At 42.5% G+C, this 20,465-nt stretch overlaps 1 protein-coding gene across 4 annotated transcripts in view; it reads left to right on the plus strand.

Moving 5' to 3' along the window:
* DENND1A (DENN domain containing 1A) overlaps positions 1–20,465 on the plus strand; it is a gene marked incomplete at both ends in the record, with an annotated part of 539,637 nt that overhangs the window by 372,297 nt on the left and 146,875 nt on the right. For all 4 annotated transcript variants that reach the window (XM_079705783.1, XM_079705782.1, XM_079705784.1 and 1 more), the window contains one exon: positions 18,938–19,063. In XM_079705783.1, coding sequence (XP_079561909.1) covers positions 18,938–19,063 — 126 coding nt within the window. The remainder of the gene's footprint in view (positions 1–18,937; positions 19,064–20,465) is intronic.

Below are 20,465 nucleotides of genomic sequence, written 5' to 3' on the forward strand. Positions count from 1 at the left end.
CAGTCTTAGGTATGAACCCAAGAAGATGAAAACTTACGTACACACAGACACATGTACGTGAATGTTTTTAGCAGCTTTGTTCATAATTGCCAAAAACTGGAAACATTCCAGATGTCCTTCAACTGGTGAGGGACAGTGGTATGCCTGTAAAATGGAATACTACTTGGCAATCAAAAGAAACTAAGTACTAGGCTTCCCTGGTGGCGCAGTGGTTGAGAGTCCGCCTGCCGATGCAGGGGACACAGGTTTGTGCCCTGGTCCGGGAAGATCCCACGTGCCCCAGTCCAGGAAGATCCCACATGCCGCGGAGCGGCTGGGCCCGTGAGCCATGGCCGTTGAGCCTGCACGTCTGGAGCCTGTGCTCCGCAACGGGAGAGGCCACAGCAGTGAGAGGCCCGCGTACTGCAAAAAAAACCCAACTAAGTACTCATCTATCCAACAAAATGGATGAATCTCACATTATGCTAAGTGAAATAATCCATTTATTTGACGTTTTGGAATAGGCAAAACCGTTGAGAGAGAACTCGGATGAGTGGTTGTCCGGAGCAGGGCTGGGAGGAGCAGCTGACTATCAAGGGGTGCGAGAGGAGTTGGGGTGATGGAGCTGTTCTGTATCTTGATTGTGGGGATGGTTACATGGCTATGTGCATCTTTCAAAATTCATAAAACTAGCCACCAAAAGTGGTAAATTTTACTGTATGTTAGTCATACCTGGCTTAAAATTTTTATTTTTTTATTTTTATTTTTTGCGGTATGCGGGCCTCTCACTGTTGTGGCCTCTCCCATTGTGGAGCACAGGCTCCGGACGCGCAGGCTCAGCGGCCATGGCTCACGGGCCCAGCCACTCCACGGGACGTGGGATCTTCCTGGACCGGGGCATGAACCCGCGCCCCCTGCATCGGCAGGCGGACTCCCAACCACTGCGCCACCAGGGAAGCCCTAAAAAAAAATTTTTAAAGACTGGCAATAGCAAGTGTTAGGAAGGATGTGGAACAACTGATATGAAACTTTCATCACTGGTATTGGGAGCATAAAACGGAACAACCACTTTGGAAAACAGTTTGGCAGTTTTCTCTGAAGTTAAATGTACACCAGCAATATAACCCAATAACCCCACTCCTAGGTATTTATCCAAGAGAAATGAAATTATATATCCAAACAGGTTTGTACATGAGTGTTTATAGCAGCTTTATTCACAGTAAACAATACCTGGTAATAATCCTAATGTCCATCAGCTGATAGATGGACAAACACTATGTTTTATCCCTACTTTTTACTACATGAGTCATTATTCATTGTAACATACTTGTGATACACAAAACAACATGGATGAATCTTGAATATATTACACTGAGCAAAAAAAAAGCCAGACACATGAGAATGTACTATATGATTTCATGTATTTAAAATCTAAAAGAGAGAAAACTACTCTATAGCGGGTGAAAGCAGGCCAGTGGTTGCCTCGGCCTGGGATGGAGAAGGCAGGGACTGATTGAAAAGGGCAGGAAGGAACATTTTGAGGTGAGGAAATGTTCTATTTCTTGATTGTGGTGATGGTTACACAGATGTATATATTTGTCAAAACTCATTGAACTGTACTTTTTAAATATATGCATTCTATTATATATTAGTTATGACTTGATAAAGTAAATTTTAAAAAGGAAGAGGACTTGGAAATTAATTTTAAAAAGGAAGTTCTGATATTGATTAGCTTTCAGAACAGCTCTGCTGATTTTCACATGATTTATGAACATGGGTTAAGGGGTAACTTTGGAAGCAGGGTGGCTCTGGCTTTCTACTAGTTACCTAGACAATTTAGTCTTAAATTTTGTAATCTTAGTTAGCTTTTTGTACCATTAAAAAAAAAAAGAGGGAGTTGGCAAGGTTAATACTGTTGTACTTTGCTGGGTTCCATGAAACTTGCAAATGTATTGCTTTCACTGACAATATTGTATTGTTCCCTAGCTATGGATTCGGGGGAAGGAATATGGCAAGAATAGTCCATCTTTTATTGGTGTAAAGGCCTGTTTACAGACTTCATTTTTTTTTTTTTTTTGCGGTACGCGGGCCTCTCACTGTTGTGGCCTCTCCCAGGGCGGAGCACAGGCTCCGGATGCGTAGGCCCAGCGGCCGTGGCTCACGGCCTATCCGTTCCGCGGCATATGGGATCCTCCCGGACCGGGGCACGAACCTGTGTCCCCTGCATTGGCAGGCGGACTCTCAACCACTGCACCACCAGGGAAGCCCAGGCTTCATTTTTTTAAAATAAATTTATTTATTGTTTATTATTTTTTGGCTGCATTGGGTCTTCGTTGCTGATGTTTATCTCAAGCCCATGTGGATGCTTTGAACAGAAACATAATGTCCCTCCCTCAGCAGCCATTTAACCAAGCACTCTTCATCTGTTTCTCTCTTAAAATTTAAAGAACATCTCTTGTTCCTTCAAGAGTGTTAAGTATACACTGTTTAGCCAACGGGTAAAATTTGTAGAGCTTTTTAAAAGCTTGGCAAAAGAGAGCTCAGACGCTTCCAGGCTTCCAGCAAGGTGAACATACACCTCATCAGTGATTTCCCAGAGCTCAGTCAGGGCCCTTTCTAATATTCTTTGGCCTGAAACTCACAGGTCTTTGTGTATGCACGTGTATGCGGAGACCTTTACCATCTGCTTACACTCTCCTTTCTTTTACTTCATGCTTTCTGTAACCTGATCAATGCTCTTCTAAATCAGGCTTTCTTATGTGGTGATATATGTAATAGGACATTAAAATATGTATTCCCTTTTGACTCAATAATTCTACTTTTAAGGGTTTTTTTCTGGCAAATACTTCTAAATGGAGAAAGCCACCTAACCAAATAGCATTGTTTATGTTAACTGAAGTTGGGAACAACCTTAATATCCAAAATTAAGGGGAGTGTTTAAGGTGACCTATTCCACTGCTGTTCAGTGGAGTGTACTGAACAGTCACTAAAAATGACTGTTGTGAAGAATGTGGGCAACACAGGAAATGCTAAGGATACAATTCAGTGGAAAAAGCAGAATATTGAATGATATATCTACCATGACTATAATTAAGAAAAGCAGCCAGATACTCAGAAGTAAGATTTTTAAAAGAACTTCCAAATTATCAACAGTGGTATATTAGGATAGTAAAGTTACGAGTTAACATTTTTTTCTCTCATTTTCTAAATTTTCTGTGATACGATTATTACTAGTTTTATGAGGGAAAAATCATCTTTCCTCCTCTCTCCTGAAACACTTGAATCTTGGCTTTTGGCTTTATGGTTTGTATGTCTTCCGGACTGTAGTTTCTCTTTCTTCTCCATATTCTTTGGATAAAAAGATCACAACTGACTTAATGATGCATTTTAAATCACTTAAACTTCTTGTTCTTCCTTGGTGGAATTTTTGAGGGATATCCAAGAGGTTTCTAAGCACGTGAAGAGAGAGAAACCATCTTGAGCAGTCTTCATTGGTGTGAGAAGGGGGAGAAGGCAAGGGAAGAAAGATACTGTTTACAGAGCACCTACAGTGCCCAGGCCAGAGTAGTTTCCAGTCCTTCTATGCTGCATCCAGGCTTCTTCACAAGCTGGACGCTGACCCCAGGCAACCTCTCAGCCTCATCTTGCATCACTTCACTACTCATACCCCGTTTCCAAGCCACTAGGAGAGTGATCCCATTCCCCAAGGCCTCATGCTCTTTCACATCTCTGTGCTTCTTTCCATGCTATTCCCTCTGGTTAGGATACCGTTCCTTCTCTGCTTGGCTAAACCTATTTGCTCTGTAGGGCACTCCTCAAATGTCACTTCTGTGATGCTTCCACAGCTTGGCACTGGGATTTCATAACATTTTTCCCATCCTTCTTTTATACCACGTACTATATAATAACTCTTGCCTCTCCTAAGCGTTTGGGCTTTACATGGTTGTGAACACAGCCCGGGCACAATGCATGACTCACAGGGGCATTCAATGAATGTTTGTGGAATGAGTGAATGAATGAAAGAGTGAGCAAAATTTGCAATCTGCTTTGAACTCTAGATCTTAGAAAACTCATTTATTCAACATTGGACTCTTCACTTTGTACAGGTATCTGGAAAAGCAAAGATCTGCAAAGATCAGAGTTCCCTTTTTAAAAGAGACAGGAGAAATTCAGTGTACATTACAGCTACAATTTACTGGGTAAATTGAGTGCCAAGCATTTTGACTCTTTGGTCATGATTACTAAATGCCATTGGGATTTTACTTTACACCCTAAAAATGGATTCTTCAAATTGCAAGTAGTCACCCATTAGTGAAACCATAAAATCAACTTAGTGGGTCACAGCAAGCATTTTTTTAAATGGAGTTGAACAAGGAATATCAGAGTATATCTCAAATAGTATGGGTAAGCATCAATTCATGAAGCTCTTAAATATACATAATATACATATAATACTGGTTTACAAAGTATAATACATTCATTACTCTGCAACACAGTAAAAAAAAAAAGGAAAACCATTGATACATTGTGACCATTTAATCATTAAAATTCATACCTTTTAATGTGTGAACTACCATTTCATTGTATGGATATACACCATAATATATTTGACCTGATAATTTCAAGTTTTACATCCTTCTTTTTTTTAATAAGTTTATTTATTTATTTGTTTTTGGCTGTGTTGGGTCTTCGTTGCTGCGCGCGGGCTTTCTCTAGTTGCAGCAAGTGGGGGCTATTCTTTGTTGCGGTGTGCGGGCTTCTCATTGCAGTGGCTTCTCTTGTTGCGGAGCACAGCTCTAGGCACGTGGGCTTCAGTCGTTGTGGCTCGCAGGCTCCAGAGCGCAGGCTCAGTAGTTGTGGCGCACCGGGCTTAGTTGCTCTGCAGCATGTGGGATCTTCCCAGACCAGGGCTCGAACCCATGTCCCGCTGCATTAGCAGGTAGATTCTTAACCACTGAGCCACCAGGGAAGTCCCTCAAGTTTTGCATTCTTTTAAACAGCAGTATGATGGACATATTTGTAACTAAATCTCTGTATCATTTACTTGAATTCCATGAATTGCTAGAAGTAGAATTTCTGAATCATATAAAAATTTATATAAAAATTTAAGGCTTTTGATACATACTTTTAAATACCACCACCTCCCCCAAAAGATTATACCAGTTTTCACTTTTATCAGTAACATGAAAGTTAGCACTTACTTTTGAAAAATTGTTTAAAATTCATATAATTTTTTTGTTGTTGGAAACTATATGCATGTGTAGCTATCCCAGTCACCTGTGTGAGGCCCAGCAGTCATTTGGACCCTGTACTTCTCTTCTGTGCTGTGAAACTGGAAAATGGACAATGGCTTCCTAATTACATTCCTGTCTTCAGTCTCTTCTAACTCCAGTCAGTTTTCTGGTCTTTCTAGAGTAAAGTCTTCCTTGACCCTCCCTCAGTAGTTGATTGCTCTATCCTTTGTATTCTCAAAGCACATGGCACATCCTTCTGTTACAGCACTCGTCATGTTATATCGGAATTATTTTTGTCTTCTTAAGTCCTCTCTTCCAACCCCTCTAGGATTGGGACTAAAAACGCTTCCTTTATGTTTTTATCTGCCCCAGAGTTAAATATATAGCATGTACTCAGTAAATTTTCACTGAGTGAATGACAGCATCTTGTTTAACTGTGACCTCAGGACTGGTTCAAATCACATTAAAATTGGGCTATACCATGTAGCTGACTGTCTGTGGGAGTCCAAAGGCAAAGCTGGTTCGGGAGGGCCCAGATTCAAATAAGCCTGGAGTCTGCTTGCTGCCTCTCCTCCGGAGTACCCCCGCTTAGAATGCTGGTTGGAGAGAGAGCAGTCTGCTCAGAGATGGCCTTGCTTTGTTAGACCATTGCTAACAGCTTTGTTGGCTGGAGCTTCTCTATGCCATGTTTTTTCCAAAGGCCTGGAAACCTCAGACCCTAGAGATGCTGCTACAGGGCCTCCTAGGTGCTGGTGTGCCATCCTACCTTGTGAGTCAACAATGCATTTAATCCCAGAAGCAAGGGAGCAGACATCACAGGCTGTCTGGCTTAGTAGTCTGGCCTGGGAAATGTCTGGACTAATAGTAAACCTTGCAAAAAACCCATTCTTAAAATCCCAATAGGAAGAAAAACGCCAAGTGGGGAGATGGGCGGGCTCTGATTGTCTTGAGTATCTTATGTAACGCTTTATGTGTATAGGCCTTGTAGACTTAGTACCCTTGTGGAATTGATTCTTCTGCCACGTTAAAACATGTATTGTTAGTATTCTCTAATAGAGTGTTTATTCATTCAACAGGTATTTCCTATGGGGAAATGTTGGTCAAAGGTTACAAACTATAACATGAATAAGTTCCAAGGATCTAATGTACATTATGGTGACTGTAGTTAGTAATACTCTATTGCGTACTTGAAATTTGCTAAGAGAGTAGATCTTAAGTGTCCTTATCACATACAAAGAAAAAGTAACTATGTGAAGTGATGAATATGTTAATTAACTTAATTGTGATGATTATTTCATAATATATACATGTATCAAATCATCACCTTGTGCACTTCAAATATGTGTAATTTTATTTGTCAGTTAGACCTCAGTAAAGCCAGAAAAGACAAAAGAAACCAAAACAGGCATTCCCTGAGCACCCACTATGTGCCAGGCTTTGTATTGGGTATAATGGATGCAGAGATGATTAAGACATGCACCTTCTTCCCAGTGAGGTCACTGGCTGGTTAGTAGAAGAGGTAACAGAAGGCTGGGCTGCCAGTACTGCCCCCACTTCTCCAACCCCAGACCATTCTCTATTGCTGTAAATGAAGGCATAATCTGGAACATGAATGTCACTCGTCAGCTTAAAACCCTTTAATGGCTCCTCATTTTCCTCTGGGTAAAATTCAAGCTCCATAATATGGCCTTTTATAATCTAGTCTCTGCCTGCCTCTCCTGGCACATCTCTTGCCACTCTCCTACCCACTTATACCAGCAGCTTTGTTTCCATCCACAGGAACCATTCAGAGTGTCCCAAAAGGGCAGATCAGTAGCCAGTTCAGGATTGGAGATTATTTATCCAGCCAAAGTTTTCTGGGTGTGTGCTCAGTGTGTTGGACCATAGGAACATGAAGATGTACAAGAAACAGTCACTGTTCCTGGAAAAGGAGAGATGAGCATACTGGGAGGCGGGAATGGAATGCATTGAGGCTGGAGGTGTGAGCAAAAGTATAATGCGTTTGGGCAGGGAATAATAGTTTTGTCCAGCTGGAGCACAGGGTGTGTGTTTCGGAGGGACAAAAGATGAGACCAAAGAAGTAGATGGGAAGGACCAGATGGGAAATGGTCTTCTGTCATAAAAACAAGCCTGGACTTCATATTTTGGGCAGTGGGGAATCAACTAAGGTAGTTAGGTCAGGTAATGACTAGACTAAGGGTGGAATGTTGGACCCAGCCTCTTGTTGCTTCTCTGGTTCCTAGAATCTAGCCAAGCTCTCCCTACCCCAAACCTGATATTGGACTTGGGTCAGGGGACAGTTTGCTGAAGAGAATTCTTATCAGTATCACCTATCACCATTACCCAGTCATTCGTCCCTCATGCTTTAGGGGATTGTCTGTAGGTCCCTCTTCTGTGTTGGACCACTCTCCATGACAGTGTCCACTCCGTGACTTCTAAATTTCATGTAGGAAGGAAAGGAGCATCGTGATCCAGTGGGCCTTGCCCTGAGTGTGTGTGTGTATGATTTGTCAACAATCGAGTATTTTATGGTAGTTTTGGGGACTTCATTAAAGATGCTGGAGCAAAAGCACTGTGGGACATCAGAAGAGACCTCAGCAATAAACCGCAACTCCAAGCTCTGGAATGCAGTAAATGTTTAAGAGACTTCCTTCCTTTCATTACTGAATTTTACTTTACTTTTATACCAGTAAAGAGTTGTGTTTTATTGGTTGAAATTTCTTGATTCCGTTTTCCCCAGGTCTGTTTAAAAGCTACATTTTATCCTTGAGGATGTTTGGCTCGTGATAGGGGAAGTGCTGCCAGCGAATTCAATTAACTGGCAGAGCTCACAGATATTATACACGGATTTCTTTTTTTCCTTCTTTTTCACAACTGCTACATAAACACAGCTGGGTTTAATATTTGTCGTAACAAAGATTTAACTTGAATCGTTTTACTCTGGGTAATTAATGCTTGGAATCTCAGCTACTTCTTCGTTCATTTGTGATCTGCATTTTTGACTCTGGCTATCTAGATAATGAAGTGTGCTCCTCTAGGTCTTTGCCCTGCCTTAAAACTGCTTAATATTTGGCCGTTCCCACTAGAGAGCAGATGCTTTTCTTTGCAAGAATTGAATTTCTGTCAGCTCTTTTATGCATCATGTGTTTGGAACTGTAAGTGGATCAAGTTGTTCATCACAGCAGGGACACTGTGAAACACATCTATTATACACACTTCCCACCACCCCCCTTCCTGTTTTGTTTTGTTTTTTTTTCTCCCCTGAGGAGGTGGAGATGCCCAGATCCCCTTGGGAGATATCTCACTCTGTGTGGATGTATCCATGTGATCCACCATGGATCCGGCCTGGCTACATCCCTAAGCATGGAAATCTATATCCATTCAGCCCAGGATTGTTGCTGAGACGAATCCTGCTTTTATCTGTGTAAACACCAAGCACTTCATTAACTCCCAAATACACATAAGTTTGGGTCACTAGATAAACCCACCAGGCTTAGCATAATGAGTGACATTTCAGTCATTGATGCCCCAGAAAATGTTAATTGTGAGCCCATTATTCTTTTTTATGCTAAAATAATGGCTTGGGTAGTTTTGGCTTTGGAGCTGGGTTAATGTGGAAGAATAGTCAGCATCTATTAGGCTCCTGCTGTGTGCCAGGTACTGTGTGAGAGGCTTTGAAAATCTTGACATTCAATCTACATAATAATCCTGAGGGGAAGGGGAAGTACTTTACCCCTTTATTGTTAAATGAAGAGAAGAAAATAAGATGCCTAAAGACATCCAGCTAATAGCAAGCAGCTGAGTCAGAATCTGAACTCAGGGTTTGCTAGACATACATTCATTGGTTGGTCGATGCATGGATTTATTATACATGTTCATTACATGCAGCCATTGCTCCATTTGGGTTGTCCCATTCCACGTCAAGTCTCAGGCCAGCTGATTGGCTTTTATGAACACCTTTGTATCCATCTAAATCTGAACTATTGGTGGTGATTGAAATCATTTATTTAGTTTTGCTTTTTCCATCAAGCTCAATGCAAATACAATCCAACTTCCCAAAGCAACCTACCATTTTCTTGCAGATTTCATCTTCTGAATTTCAATCCCTAGATTCAGCTTTGAGCTGACAGCTGAAAATTCCAAATCTAAATAGTTTAGTTTGTCAACACAGCTTTGAAAAGCAGGAGTCTTGATGATGTTCCTACTGTGATATGCTCATCTTTGGGGCCTCAGATAATGCTAAAGGCGAAAGTGCATTCTAGTGCATTTTTCATCGATATCATTCAATTTGCAGGAGTCATTATGGGACATTCACGTGTCTGAGTGAAAGACCGCTGATCTGTAGGATTAATTATAGTTAAATGGAGAGGTGGCTTTTGTTCATGAAGAAAGTCAGTCTCTTGGTAAACATTTTTAGTTATGAATAACTTTAGTCTTCCTCCAAATACTTTTCATTAGAAGCAAGAAGCATTAGTGTCCTGGTTCATTAGCAATAGAGTAACTGCTTTATTGTTGATCTGCAGTCCATTTTGTTGTTGAAAGATGTTGGTATTTTTTTTTTTTTAAAATTGAAGTATATGTTGTAAAAAACATGCATCATAACTTTCCTTTTACAAGTGTGTGTCTCTCTTTTCAAAGGTAACTTACATTTGTATTTTGTGCCTTGTGTTTGCAAGAGACTGGTTCTTGGTTTATTCATGTTGACAACTGAAAAGCCTTAGACCTAATTAAAAGAATTTCCACGAGCACCTTTACTGAACCATTTCATTACCCGGCACTGCACAGATTGCATTGTGAAACATGATGATAGTTTAAATCTGACCTTTAAACCTAAACTGCCAGAAGTATGGGGGAGAAAACCCTTCTTTGAAAATACTCTATGGATACATACATACACAGGCATACGTGCATGAACATACATGGATAGAAATAACCTTTTTATTGAATGACCACCTAATATTATAAATACACATTTACTTTGAGCTCAAATCTTGTAACCTTTAGTGTTCAGCTGCATTAATTGTGTGTGTGTGTGTGTGTGTGTGTGTGTGTGTGTGTGTGTGTGTGGTGTGTTAAAACTAAATTGTTTTTTAGGGAAAACAAAGACAATTTCACTTCGGGCAAAAAAATAAATGTGTTTGGAAGAAGATGAGTATTACAAATAGTTAGGAAAATGCAAAAATCTTTGCTCCTGTGTGTTTCCATTTACAATGCTGAGGTACTGGGATTAACCAGGCAGGGAGGGGTCTAGAGTGCACTGTGAGTGCAAGACTCCTCCTGAGCTTTATTTGGCAGATAGTAGAAATGGACCTTTTTGTTTTTAAATTGTTCTTTTTTACTCCAAGAATGTCATCCTGAGGACTTGATAGTTTGTTCTCAGGATGCTCAACAAAGCCATTATAGCATGTAATGAAGTAGCCACTCACATAATGAAAATTGATCCTTTTGTCTGACAAAAAGCTGCTTAGAATTGTAATGCTTACCTCTTAACTTTCAGACTTAATACTCGGCCCATAAGATGTCAGGAGAGACAGAGGGAGCAAAGACCTGGGCCACTGGGGTCATAGCCGGCCCCAGCTTGGAGCTCCGCGTTAACTAGCATAGTCCCCACTCCCCCACGGAGAACCAGGCTCTTTGAGGGGAAAATCGGATGCAGAAGAAGCAATTAAAGCCAACCGAGGTCAAGGTACAACTATGTTCTCAAGTAAGAAACAGAAAAGCAAGGAATGAAAGGAGGCAATAATGGAGATATATTAAGTTGTGGAAAAAAATAAACCAGTATCGTGGACAAATCTAATTTGCTGGCCTAAGAAATCCTGGCAGCAGTAAGAATTAATGGAATAGCGCAGACTTTGGAGTAAGACCAACTTGTGCTTGACTTTAGCCTCTGCCCCTTGCTGTACTATCTGTGTGAGATGGGGCTGAGGCTCGCTTTTCTCATCTGTATAGTGGGGATAACTGTCTCTGCCTGGCCCACTTGTTCTGAAATTTTAATACAGTGCTGGGCATGAAAACACCTACCATGGCTATTGGTACCTAGTAGAGCGCTTGATAAATACTAGTTCCTGTTCCTTTTTCCTGATGAATTCCTGGTTTTCTCAGAAACTATTACTGGGAAAGAGAGTGGGGTGAGATTGCCTTTACATATCAAGACTTTTTGCTTCAAATTTAGGCAAGAACTAACTAAGGCACAGAGAGATGCACCATGCCATTTCATTGCCCATGTGAAGGTAGCAGAGGAGCCAATATACACATGCCCCTGAGGATGGGCAAACAAGGCAATAGTTCCTCCTCCCCTCTCCAGACCCAGACATTCCCCAGGAGATCTTATAACAAAGCCTTGATGTCTAGTTTATTCACGAAAGGAAGAATCAATCTGCCTTAGTCCTTAAGGGCTATTTTATAAAGGGGGAGAGAAAGTAATCCTATTGCCCCCCTTCCAGCTGCTGCAGGTGTCTGATTTGTCCAAAAAAACCTTTTAACTTCAGTTCTGACACTGAGCAGTTAATGCAAGTGGACCCCCTGCCCAGGATGACTTGAGTCAGATTTTGAGAAGAACTATATCTCTATTTACAGTGTTGTGCCAGCACTGAGGTGGCCATGGTCCCTGCCTCCCTAGAACCTTCAGTCTAATGGAAGAGACAGACGTTAATGGACTGTCATATAATACATCATCACTTTGCTGTTTGTCTGTGAAGGAAAGGTACAGGGAGAGTATATGACAAGGGAACCTTGGCCTAATCTGAGGGGGTCAGACCGAGGCAGTGGTATTTGAGCTGAGATCTAAAGGATGAATAGTAGTTGATCTAGGGCCTTGGGTTGTCCAGTATGGTAGCTACTATCCACATGTGGCTATTTAAATTTAAATTGATTGGGCTTCCCTGGTGGTGCAGTGGTTGAGAATCCGCCTGCCAATGCAGGGGACACGGGTTGGAGCCCTGGTCTGGGAAGATCCCACATGCCGCAGAGCAACTAGGCCCGTGAGCCACAACTACTGAGCCTGCGCATCTGGAGCCTGTGCTCCGCAACAAGAGAGGCCGCGATAGTGAGAGGCCTGCGCACCGCGATGAAGAGTGGCCCCCGCTTGCCACAACTAGAGAAAGCCCTCGCACAGAAACGAAGACCCAACACAGCAAAAATAAATAAAATAAATTAATAAACTCCTACCCCCAACATCTAAAAAAAAAAATTTTTAATTGATTAAAATGAAATAAAATTCAGTTCCTCAGTCGAAGCAGCTACATTTCAAGTGCTCAATAGCAGCTACCACACTGGACAACACTGGTGACCGATTATCTGTGGAAAGGCCTGTTGCACGGTGCTGAATGCTAGGCAAGGGGGTGATGGAGAGAGCACTCCAAACAGAGGAGTTAGCCTATCCAAAGGTCCTGGAGTATAAGAGAGGCCAGGGCAACTGGAACCCAGTTGGTGTGGCCGAAGCCATGGAGCGGGTGCAGGAGCCTCGGATCTGAAAAAGACTGTAGCCTTGTAGGCCAGGCTAGGACTGTCTTTATCCTCAGAGCAACAGGGAAGCTGCTGAAAGATCTTAAGGTGCCAGCACTGATGGAAAGAGGTGGATAGGAGTGTCTCAGAGGTGACTAGGTGGATAGCGTGCCGTCCTTATTCTCCTCTCCCCCTACAAATTGCAACCAAGTGATGAAGAAATAATCTTATACTTGTTGAGTGGTATAAATTGCAAGGGTTATCTTCACTGTAGCGGGAAGGAAGATATGTGAGCTGCTGGTTATACAAAAAAAAGCTAAATATGATGATGAATACAATGGGAGAGCCCCTTCTGAAGTAGTAATGAGCTAACTTGTGACTGGTCTGGGGGAGCTTGACTGCAAGCCCTCGGGAACTGGGCCCTGATCATATGCAGCTCTGTTCCCAGCACATCTCCAGCATGGAGCCTGCAAAGATTAGGCATCAACCAAAGTAACAGAACTAATGTGCCCGGAGAAAGAACTATTTGTTCTGACAGGGCATCACAGAAAGTCAGCGGTTTTTTAAAAAAATTTTAATAGAAGAGTTTTGTTAGAGAATGAGATAAAGAGTATCCCAGGCTTAGGGATAGTTTTGAGGCCTCTGAGATTGAGTAGAAGATAAAGTTGGAAACAGAGCTGGAACCAGACCCATAGAAGGCCTTGAATATTGTGCTAAGGAACTTGGACTTTATATGTTAGCACCATGGAGTCACTGAAAATTTTAGAAGAAGGAAGTGATATGATTCAACCTCTTGTTTTAGAAAGATAATTCAAAGTGCAAAGGATGGATCAGACCAGGAAGAAAATAGGAGAAGGGCCACCAGTTGAAAGACTGGTGCAGTAGTCCAGGTACTAATTAAACAAAACACAAAGCCAGGCAGTTTGTTATATCTGTTCTCCATTTACATCCATTATATTTTAATCCTCACAATGTATGTATGTTACAAATATCTCATTTTACAGCAAAGGAAACTGAAGCTCAGAAAGGTTAAGAAAGTAAGGAAGACTGATTTCTAATCTTAGACTTGGCTTTTGTGACTCAAGCTCTACACTCTACTGCCTGAGGAGTGCACGGGGATAGAGGAGCAAGTGAAGCCAAGAGACCCCAGAGGTAGAGCCTGTAGTGACCAGGGCAAACAGGAAGAGGGTGTGGGACGGGGTGGAGAACGCTGCATATGTTACTGGACATGTGGCACGTGCAGTGTTGTGTAAGACTGGCCCCGTTGTCCACTTTAATTCATTCAGCCACCAGAGCTTCATTGTCCTTGCAATTTTGGTTGCATCTTAGTGATGACCCTCTGCAAAAGGGAAATGGAAGAGTATCAATTTCTCCCCCAATCCTTCCCAACTGAGACCATTTCTTCCAATGATCATTCACTGAATGTAATCCTAGACTTTCCTCCAAGCACGGAGGCTCGGCCATTGGAAATGCCTTTTAAGATGTCAGAACACTCGCTCATCTGTTCTTTTATTTAGCAAAAAGTGCTGAATGATGACACTGGGCCAAGTACTGCTGGACCACTGCTGGCCCTTCTAGGAACTCACAGTCTAGCAGGAAAGGTAGTAGACACTACAATTCACTGACAACTCGCAGTCCAAGGGGGCCCAGGCAGGGCGTCATTAAGCCTGTCTTAGTGGTCAGGGAAGGCTTCACAAAGGAGGGGACATTTGGATTTCCTCTTTCCCTTAACCCAAGGCAATGTTTAATTTGACTATTAAAGAAAAATACCTCATTTAAATTCTTTATTATAAAAGTAACATACTTTTTTATAAAGCATAATCAAAACAATCAGAAGTGCATAAAATAGAAAGTGAAAGCATCCCTACATGGTTAAAGTTTGATATGTGGCATTTTAGATTCTTACTACATATATATATATAAATGATTTTTATACATATATATATTTTTAAATGATTCATGTTATATATATTGCTCTGTAACTTGTGCTTTCTCCCCATTTGGGTGTAGTTTGTGGACATCTTTTCATGTTAGTTCACAGCGTACTGCCACTTTTTTTTTTTTTTTTTAGCGGCTATGCAATATTTCAAGGATGTGGTATAATTTACTTAATAGGCCTCTACTTATGGACACTTGGATGGTCTTTCAAAGGGTAAATAGATGTTCACAAGTAGGACAGAAAGGGACAAGGGACAGCTCCATCTGAGTTGTCAGCATGTGTTTGGACTGGAGGGTAGTATATGCTTCTAGATAGCAATTCAGTATCAGTCAAATACCCGTTAAGGGGGGCCAAGGGAAGCGAGGCCAGCTGAGGAAAACGTCGCAGACTACTCGGAGGAGTTGGGATGTTTTCCTGCAGGTGGTGATGGCCAAGGGTGGGGGCACTGAAGGATTTTGATAGAGATCAGATTCATATATTTCCAAGAATACTGGGACAGCTGTGGGTAGTTGGCATTGAAGGAAAACTAAAGACAGAGAGTCCATCTGATCTGGGAAACTACTCCACTGATCTGGGCCAGAGAAGATGGGTAGAGCTGAGCAGCACAGGGCCAAGGTCATGGGCACTGAGAGATTCAGGATATATTGGCAGGAGGGTGGTAAGATGTGGAGAATGGTTGTGGGAAGGGAAGGAGAAGAATGGAATCTAACATCTGAATCTAGCCTAGGAGACTGGCTGGATGATGCTGCGGTATCCAAGATGGGAAAAGAGGAGGAGGAGGGAAGTTCAGATGCTGACAAGTTCAATTTTGTACTCTCTTCCCTTTGTTTTCTGTCTCCCTCCTGATACCTCAATAAAGGAGGAAGCCACCCTCGCTGGCTTTTCTGTCCCCCCAAATTATGCCTGATGATCCCTGATGTCAGTGATTTGACCAGCACCCCCAGGAGCACTCAGAGCAAGTTGGGTTTTAGATGTATGACTGTGGGTTATTTAAGCCTTAGAGTTTCCTTCCTCACTTTTATTTAAAGGACAGTATGCTATCACCAGTTATCAGTTGTGCATATACTTGAAGTTTCAAAGTTTGAAGTGCTGACAAAAGCTTCTCCTTGTTGTAGGGTGAGGAGAGGTCTTCAGAAGTCTTGGCCTGAGTGGTCACAGGGGCACCAAGAGCCCAGGACCACTTGGCTGGTGTCAGAGCAGCTGGGGCAGGCGGGAAGGCACACACTCCTATTTGCTTAGTTACAATCAGCAACGACTTCTTTGTGTAAAATGGTAATGAGGCCATTAGGAGAGGCTCACCTGAAGTGCAGCCTTGTGAGTCCAAGGTAATTAAACACCTCCTGAACGAAAGCAAAAGGCCAGGGAAGGTTAAGTGAGGAATAATCTGCGGCGCAGGTGGCCCAAGGGCTTGGAGGAGACAAAAGAGAGACACCGGCTTGTACTGTTTCAAAGGATGGAAATGTCACCCTCGTCCCCGGGAAAGGCAGGACTTTTATTATTTGGAGGGTGGGAAGTGGACAATATTTTTAACATTTTAATAAAACATATTTCTTTTTCACATTGCTATTTCAAGCTGGAGGTCCATGACAGACTGCCGGGGCGCTGAGTGGCCTGCGCTGCTTCTCGTGGGCTCTCACCACTGTGGTGCTGGGGCGCATGTGTGCCAGAATCGGTGGTGGTGGGGGTGGTCACGATAAACCGAATATTTCCACCCAGGTGTCATGACAGACTCCAAGCTGCTTCCAGAGGAAAATTGTTTTCCTTGGCCCACCTCTGAGTGGAGATGGGGTGGCTGCCCCTCAACGCATGTTCCCGTCCCTTCTGACTTAGCCGAGAAGTAGATCATCCCACCTTCACTCACTAGATTGTCCAAGCATGTGGCACGCCCCTTGAGCAACAGCACAGGATTTCTTCCCCTACGCTCAGTAAACACGGATTATTTTTATTTTAAAAGATCTGGCAACAGAGGATTTTTGCCATTCGGTTTCTTGCCTCAAAATCTCTGCTGTCTCCACATAAAAGCTTATACATGAATGTTTTTAGCAGCGTTAATAATAATAGCCCAAAAAACAACCCAGATGCCCATCAGCTGATGAAGAGATAAAATGTGGTCTTTCCATACGATGAAATATTATTCAACTGTGGAAAAAAAGGAAGTACTAATAAGTGCTACAATGTGGATGAAACATGTTTTTAATGAGCAGTATGCTAAGTGAAAGAAGCCAGTCAGAAAAAAAAGACCACCTATTGTATGATTCCATTTGTAAGGAATGTCCAGAATAGGCAAATTCATAGAGACAGAAAGTGGATCAGTGGTTACCTAGGACTGGGGTGAGGGAGGAGGGGACTAGGATTAGTGGGGAGTGAGAAGTACCTGCCAGTAAGATGGGTTTTCTTTTTGGGGTGATGAAAGTGTTCTGGAATTAGATTATAGTGATAGTTCTACAACACTGTCACTATACTAAAACGACTGAATTATAGATTTTAAATGAATGAATTTTATGATATGTAAAATATATCTTAATAAGCTATTACAAACCCCTTATCAGAAGCTTGGTAATAAGAAATAATGTCCATGGAGCATTTCAAGAGTATATGTAATCCATCCCAGGTTCTTAATATTTTTAGGTTCACAGGCACCTTTAGGAACCTGAGGATAGCTATACAGCCTATACCCAGAAAAATGATCATTACTCATTCATATTAAAAATTTGTAGATGATTCATGGACCACCTGCATCTAATTTCCTATTTCATCTTTAAATTTTACCCTAAATTTTATCCTTAAATAATGTCAGGCCGTTAGGTAGTCCTATATCTAAGCCCCATACAGATTCCTGAAATGTGCTGTTCATATGTCACCTACATGCTTAAAGACAGTCATTAGCTTTACCTTTATCTCAAAATGAAGGAAAAAATTTCTTAATGTATTCACAGCTCTTGACCCCTGCCTTTCCCTCTATCCTCATTTTAAGCCGTATTCTCCATTCTCTCCACTGAAGCCACAGTTCTCCCTAGTCTCTGAACTCCTCCTCACTACAGTGTCTTTGCAAATGCTGATCCCCGTGTTTGGTACACTGTTCCTTCCCCTCTTTGCAAGTTAACTACTTCAGCTCATCCTTCAGATCTCAGTCTAAGCCTGTTTCTCTCCGTGAAGCCTTCCTTGACCTCCTTGGTGAGCTCTATCACAGGCTTGTCATGGTAGCAATGTCATATGTATTGGTATTTTCTTCACGAGAATATAAGTTTAATGAGGGGAGGACCCTTGTCTGGTTTTGCTCACCATTGTATCACCATTGACTCAAGGCTACCAAGTTGCACAATTCCAGGGACACTTTTCACATGGAACATAGTGTGAGTGGTGTGCCCAGAAGTTGTGCAATATGGCTTCCTGAGATGGATGGCATATTGGAAACAGACCAGGAAGCTTAATGTTGTCTCTGATGTTGAGGGCAACAACCGTCATGTCACACAGGCTTTCCTACATTGAGGACTCATAGGAAAAAATCTCTTTTCATTCTCACTTTCAGGAAATTTTGTGTTCATGTGTGCAACTGCTTTGGATCCAAAGAATCTCACAACTCACGTTTCCCTTTTTGCTTTGCCATGACTTTCTTGTCTACTTTGTTTTAATCTGTTGGGTGCGTATCTATAAGCTATATAAGTGTGTTTCTGTAAGTCTATATAATGACTATTCCTTTAGAACATGAGGTTTATAATAATATATTATACATATTATATATACTTTATATATATATAATAAATATATAATTTATAGTACATTTTAAAAATATATATTCAGAGTATGAGGTATATGATAATATATATTATAATCTTATAAATAAGCCATTTATTTCTAATATTTGTAAGTAATCTGAAGAGGAAATGGAATTGGAACTAAAAAAATTTGTGTAGTTTGGGCTCAGATTATAAGACTTAAATTAATATTCCAACTTGGTCACTTCTTGGGTTTGTTACTAGCCATGTAATATAACCTCTCTGAGACTGTTTCACCCTTGTAAGAAGGGAGCACAATCCCTTTCCTACAGGACTGTTGAAAGAATTAAGTAAGAAAATTTATGTGAAAGCAATTAAACTGGCACATTGAAACTGCTTAGAAAGTGGTTTTGTTTTTGTTTTTATTAGATACTCCCTAATAGGAGCAAGATTTATTTAAATTTCAAAAACCTGCCCCAATACTGAATGTGTGTTTTTTCTCCCAGCAGTTGATGTGTCAAATCCATCCCCATCCCGGGGGTTTTCTAGAGCTCTGTGTGTGTTGGGCGTAGCCAGCCATCCTCCTCCGACCCTGCCCTCAGCCTCTGTCTCCTTTGTGTCACCAGATCTCTTCACTGAAGAACCGGCTGAAGAAGGTCTCCACAACAACTGGCGATGGTGTGGCCAGAGCCTTCCTCAAGGCCCAGGCCGCTTTCTTCGGCAGCTACCGAAACGCTCTGAAAATAGAGCCGGTGAGTAGCTTCTTGACATGTTACGAATCCATGTTTGGTCAGGGCCACAGGAAACCTGCTATTCATCTGGTTGTTGAATTCACCAGAAGAGGGGGGGTGGTGTGTGTGTGTGTGTGTGTGTGTGTGTGTGTGTGTGTGTGTGTTGGAGGGCTGGGGGAGTGTCCTCCCCTCGCGCTACCTCTTAGCACAAGGAAGCCGAGCTGCCCTGTGTGAAGCACTCTGCTCCTGTGAATGTTAGGGCCCCTGCCCTCCCTGGTCAGTAGCTCCCTCTGTGGGTCACAGTGCTCAGCACTGCACACACCTGCTCTCACTGAGGAGTCCCAGTAAGCCTGTGAGGTAGCAGTGATCATCTCCACTTGACACATGGGGAAACCGAGGCTCACAGAAGCAATAACTTGCTGACCAGTGGAGGGGCCAGGTAGGTCGGCCCAGTGCCCACGTTTTCCCGCTGAGCCTCAACGCCGTCTTCCGGCACGGGGACCTCTACTCCACACTTGAGAAAGCAAGGCATCCAGGGGGCTCACTTCTTAGAGGTTCCCAGAGTGGTCTTGATGTATTGACTACAAAGTATACTGAGGACTGGGGAATAATGTCTTCCGCCTCCATGGCCCTTCAACCTTTCTGAGCCTCTGTTGCCTCATCCGTGAGGTGATTAGTTACAGTGCGGATATGAAGACACCAGGTCATCCCTAAAACCAAAGAAGCTACCAGCTCTCCCAGCTTCAGTGAGAAGCTTTCATCGGATATCCGCCTCCTTGTAGCCTCTTGGCCAAGGAGAATGGAGAAATTGGCCCAGGGACCTGGGTCGCTGCATAGGAGAGGACATTGGAGGGGACCTTGCTGACAGCCCTTTTCTCTAGGGAGCATGGAGCTCCCTGCATCCTGAACAGGCGGAGATGGCAGCCACACCCAGCCTAGTCAGAGTGTCTGTGAGGGACCAGCCCAGGTCGCACTGCCTATAGGTCAGGATGTTTGTTTTTGTTTTAACCCATAGCATTTTATTAGATTAAATGACAGAAGATGATTAGATATCAGGCAGTGCATTTCATGTGCAAACTCTGACAGTGAATCTTGAACGTGCTTCCTCATAAGCCACAGTTATACCTTGCTAAGTACTTTTTCACTGTTATGACTCCACTGCATGTGTAAGTGAAGCACAGAGTGATAGCAAACACCTTGTTTCCCCTTCACCCAGGCGCATGTTCTGTGAAGTGGCTGGGGCAGTGGGTGCTCAGGGAGCAGCAGCCTGATGCCACCTTGTTCCTTGTCTTCCATCCAACACTTGGGCCTGACTCGCTAGGCTGCCTCAGCTTCAGGCAATGTCATGGTCACATAATAGAAGGGATGCACTCTCTTTGCTTCCTAAGAAATACTTCCCTTAGGTCCTAAAAAGCCCTTCAGC

The sequence above is a fragment of the Hyperoodon ampullatus genome (genome assembly GCF_949752795.1).
Source record: "Hyperoodon ampullatus genome assembly, chromosome: 6".
Classification (NCBI taxonomy): domain Eukaryota; kingdom Metazoa; phylum Chordata; class Mammalia; order Artiodactyla; family Ziphiidae; genus Hyperoodon; species Hyperoodon ampullatus.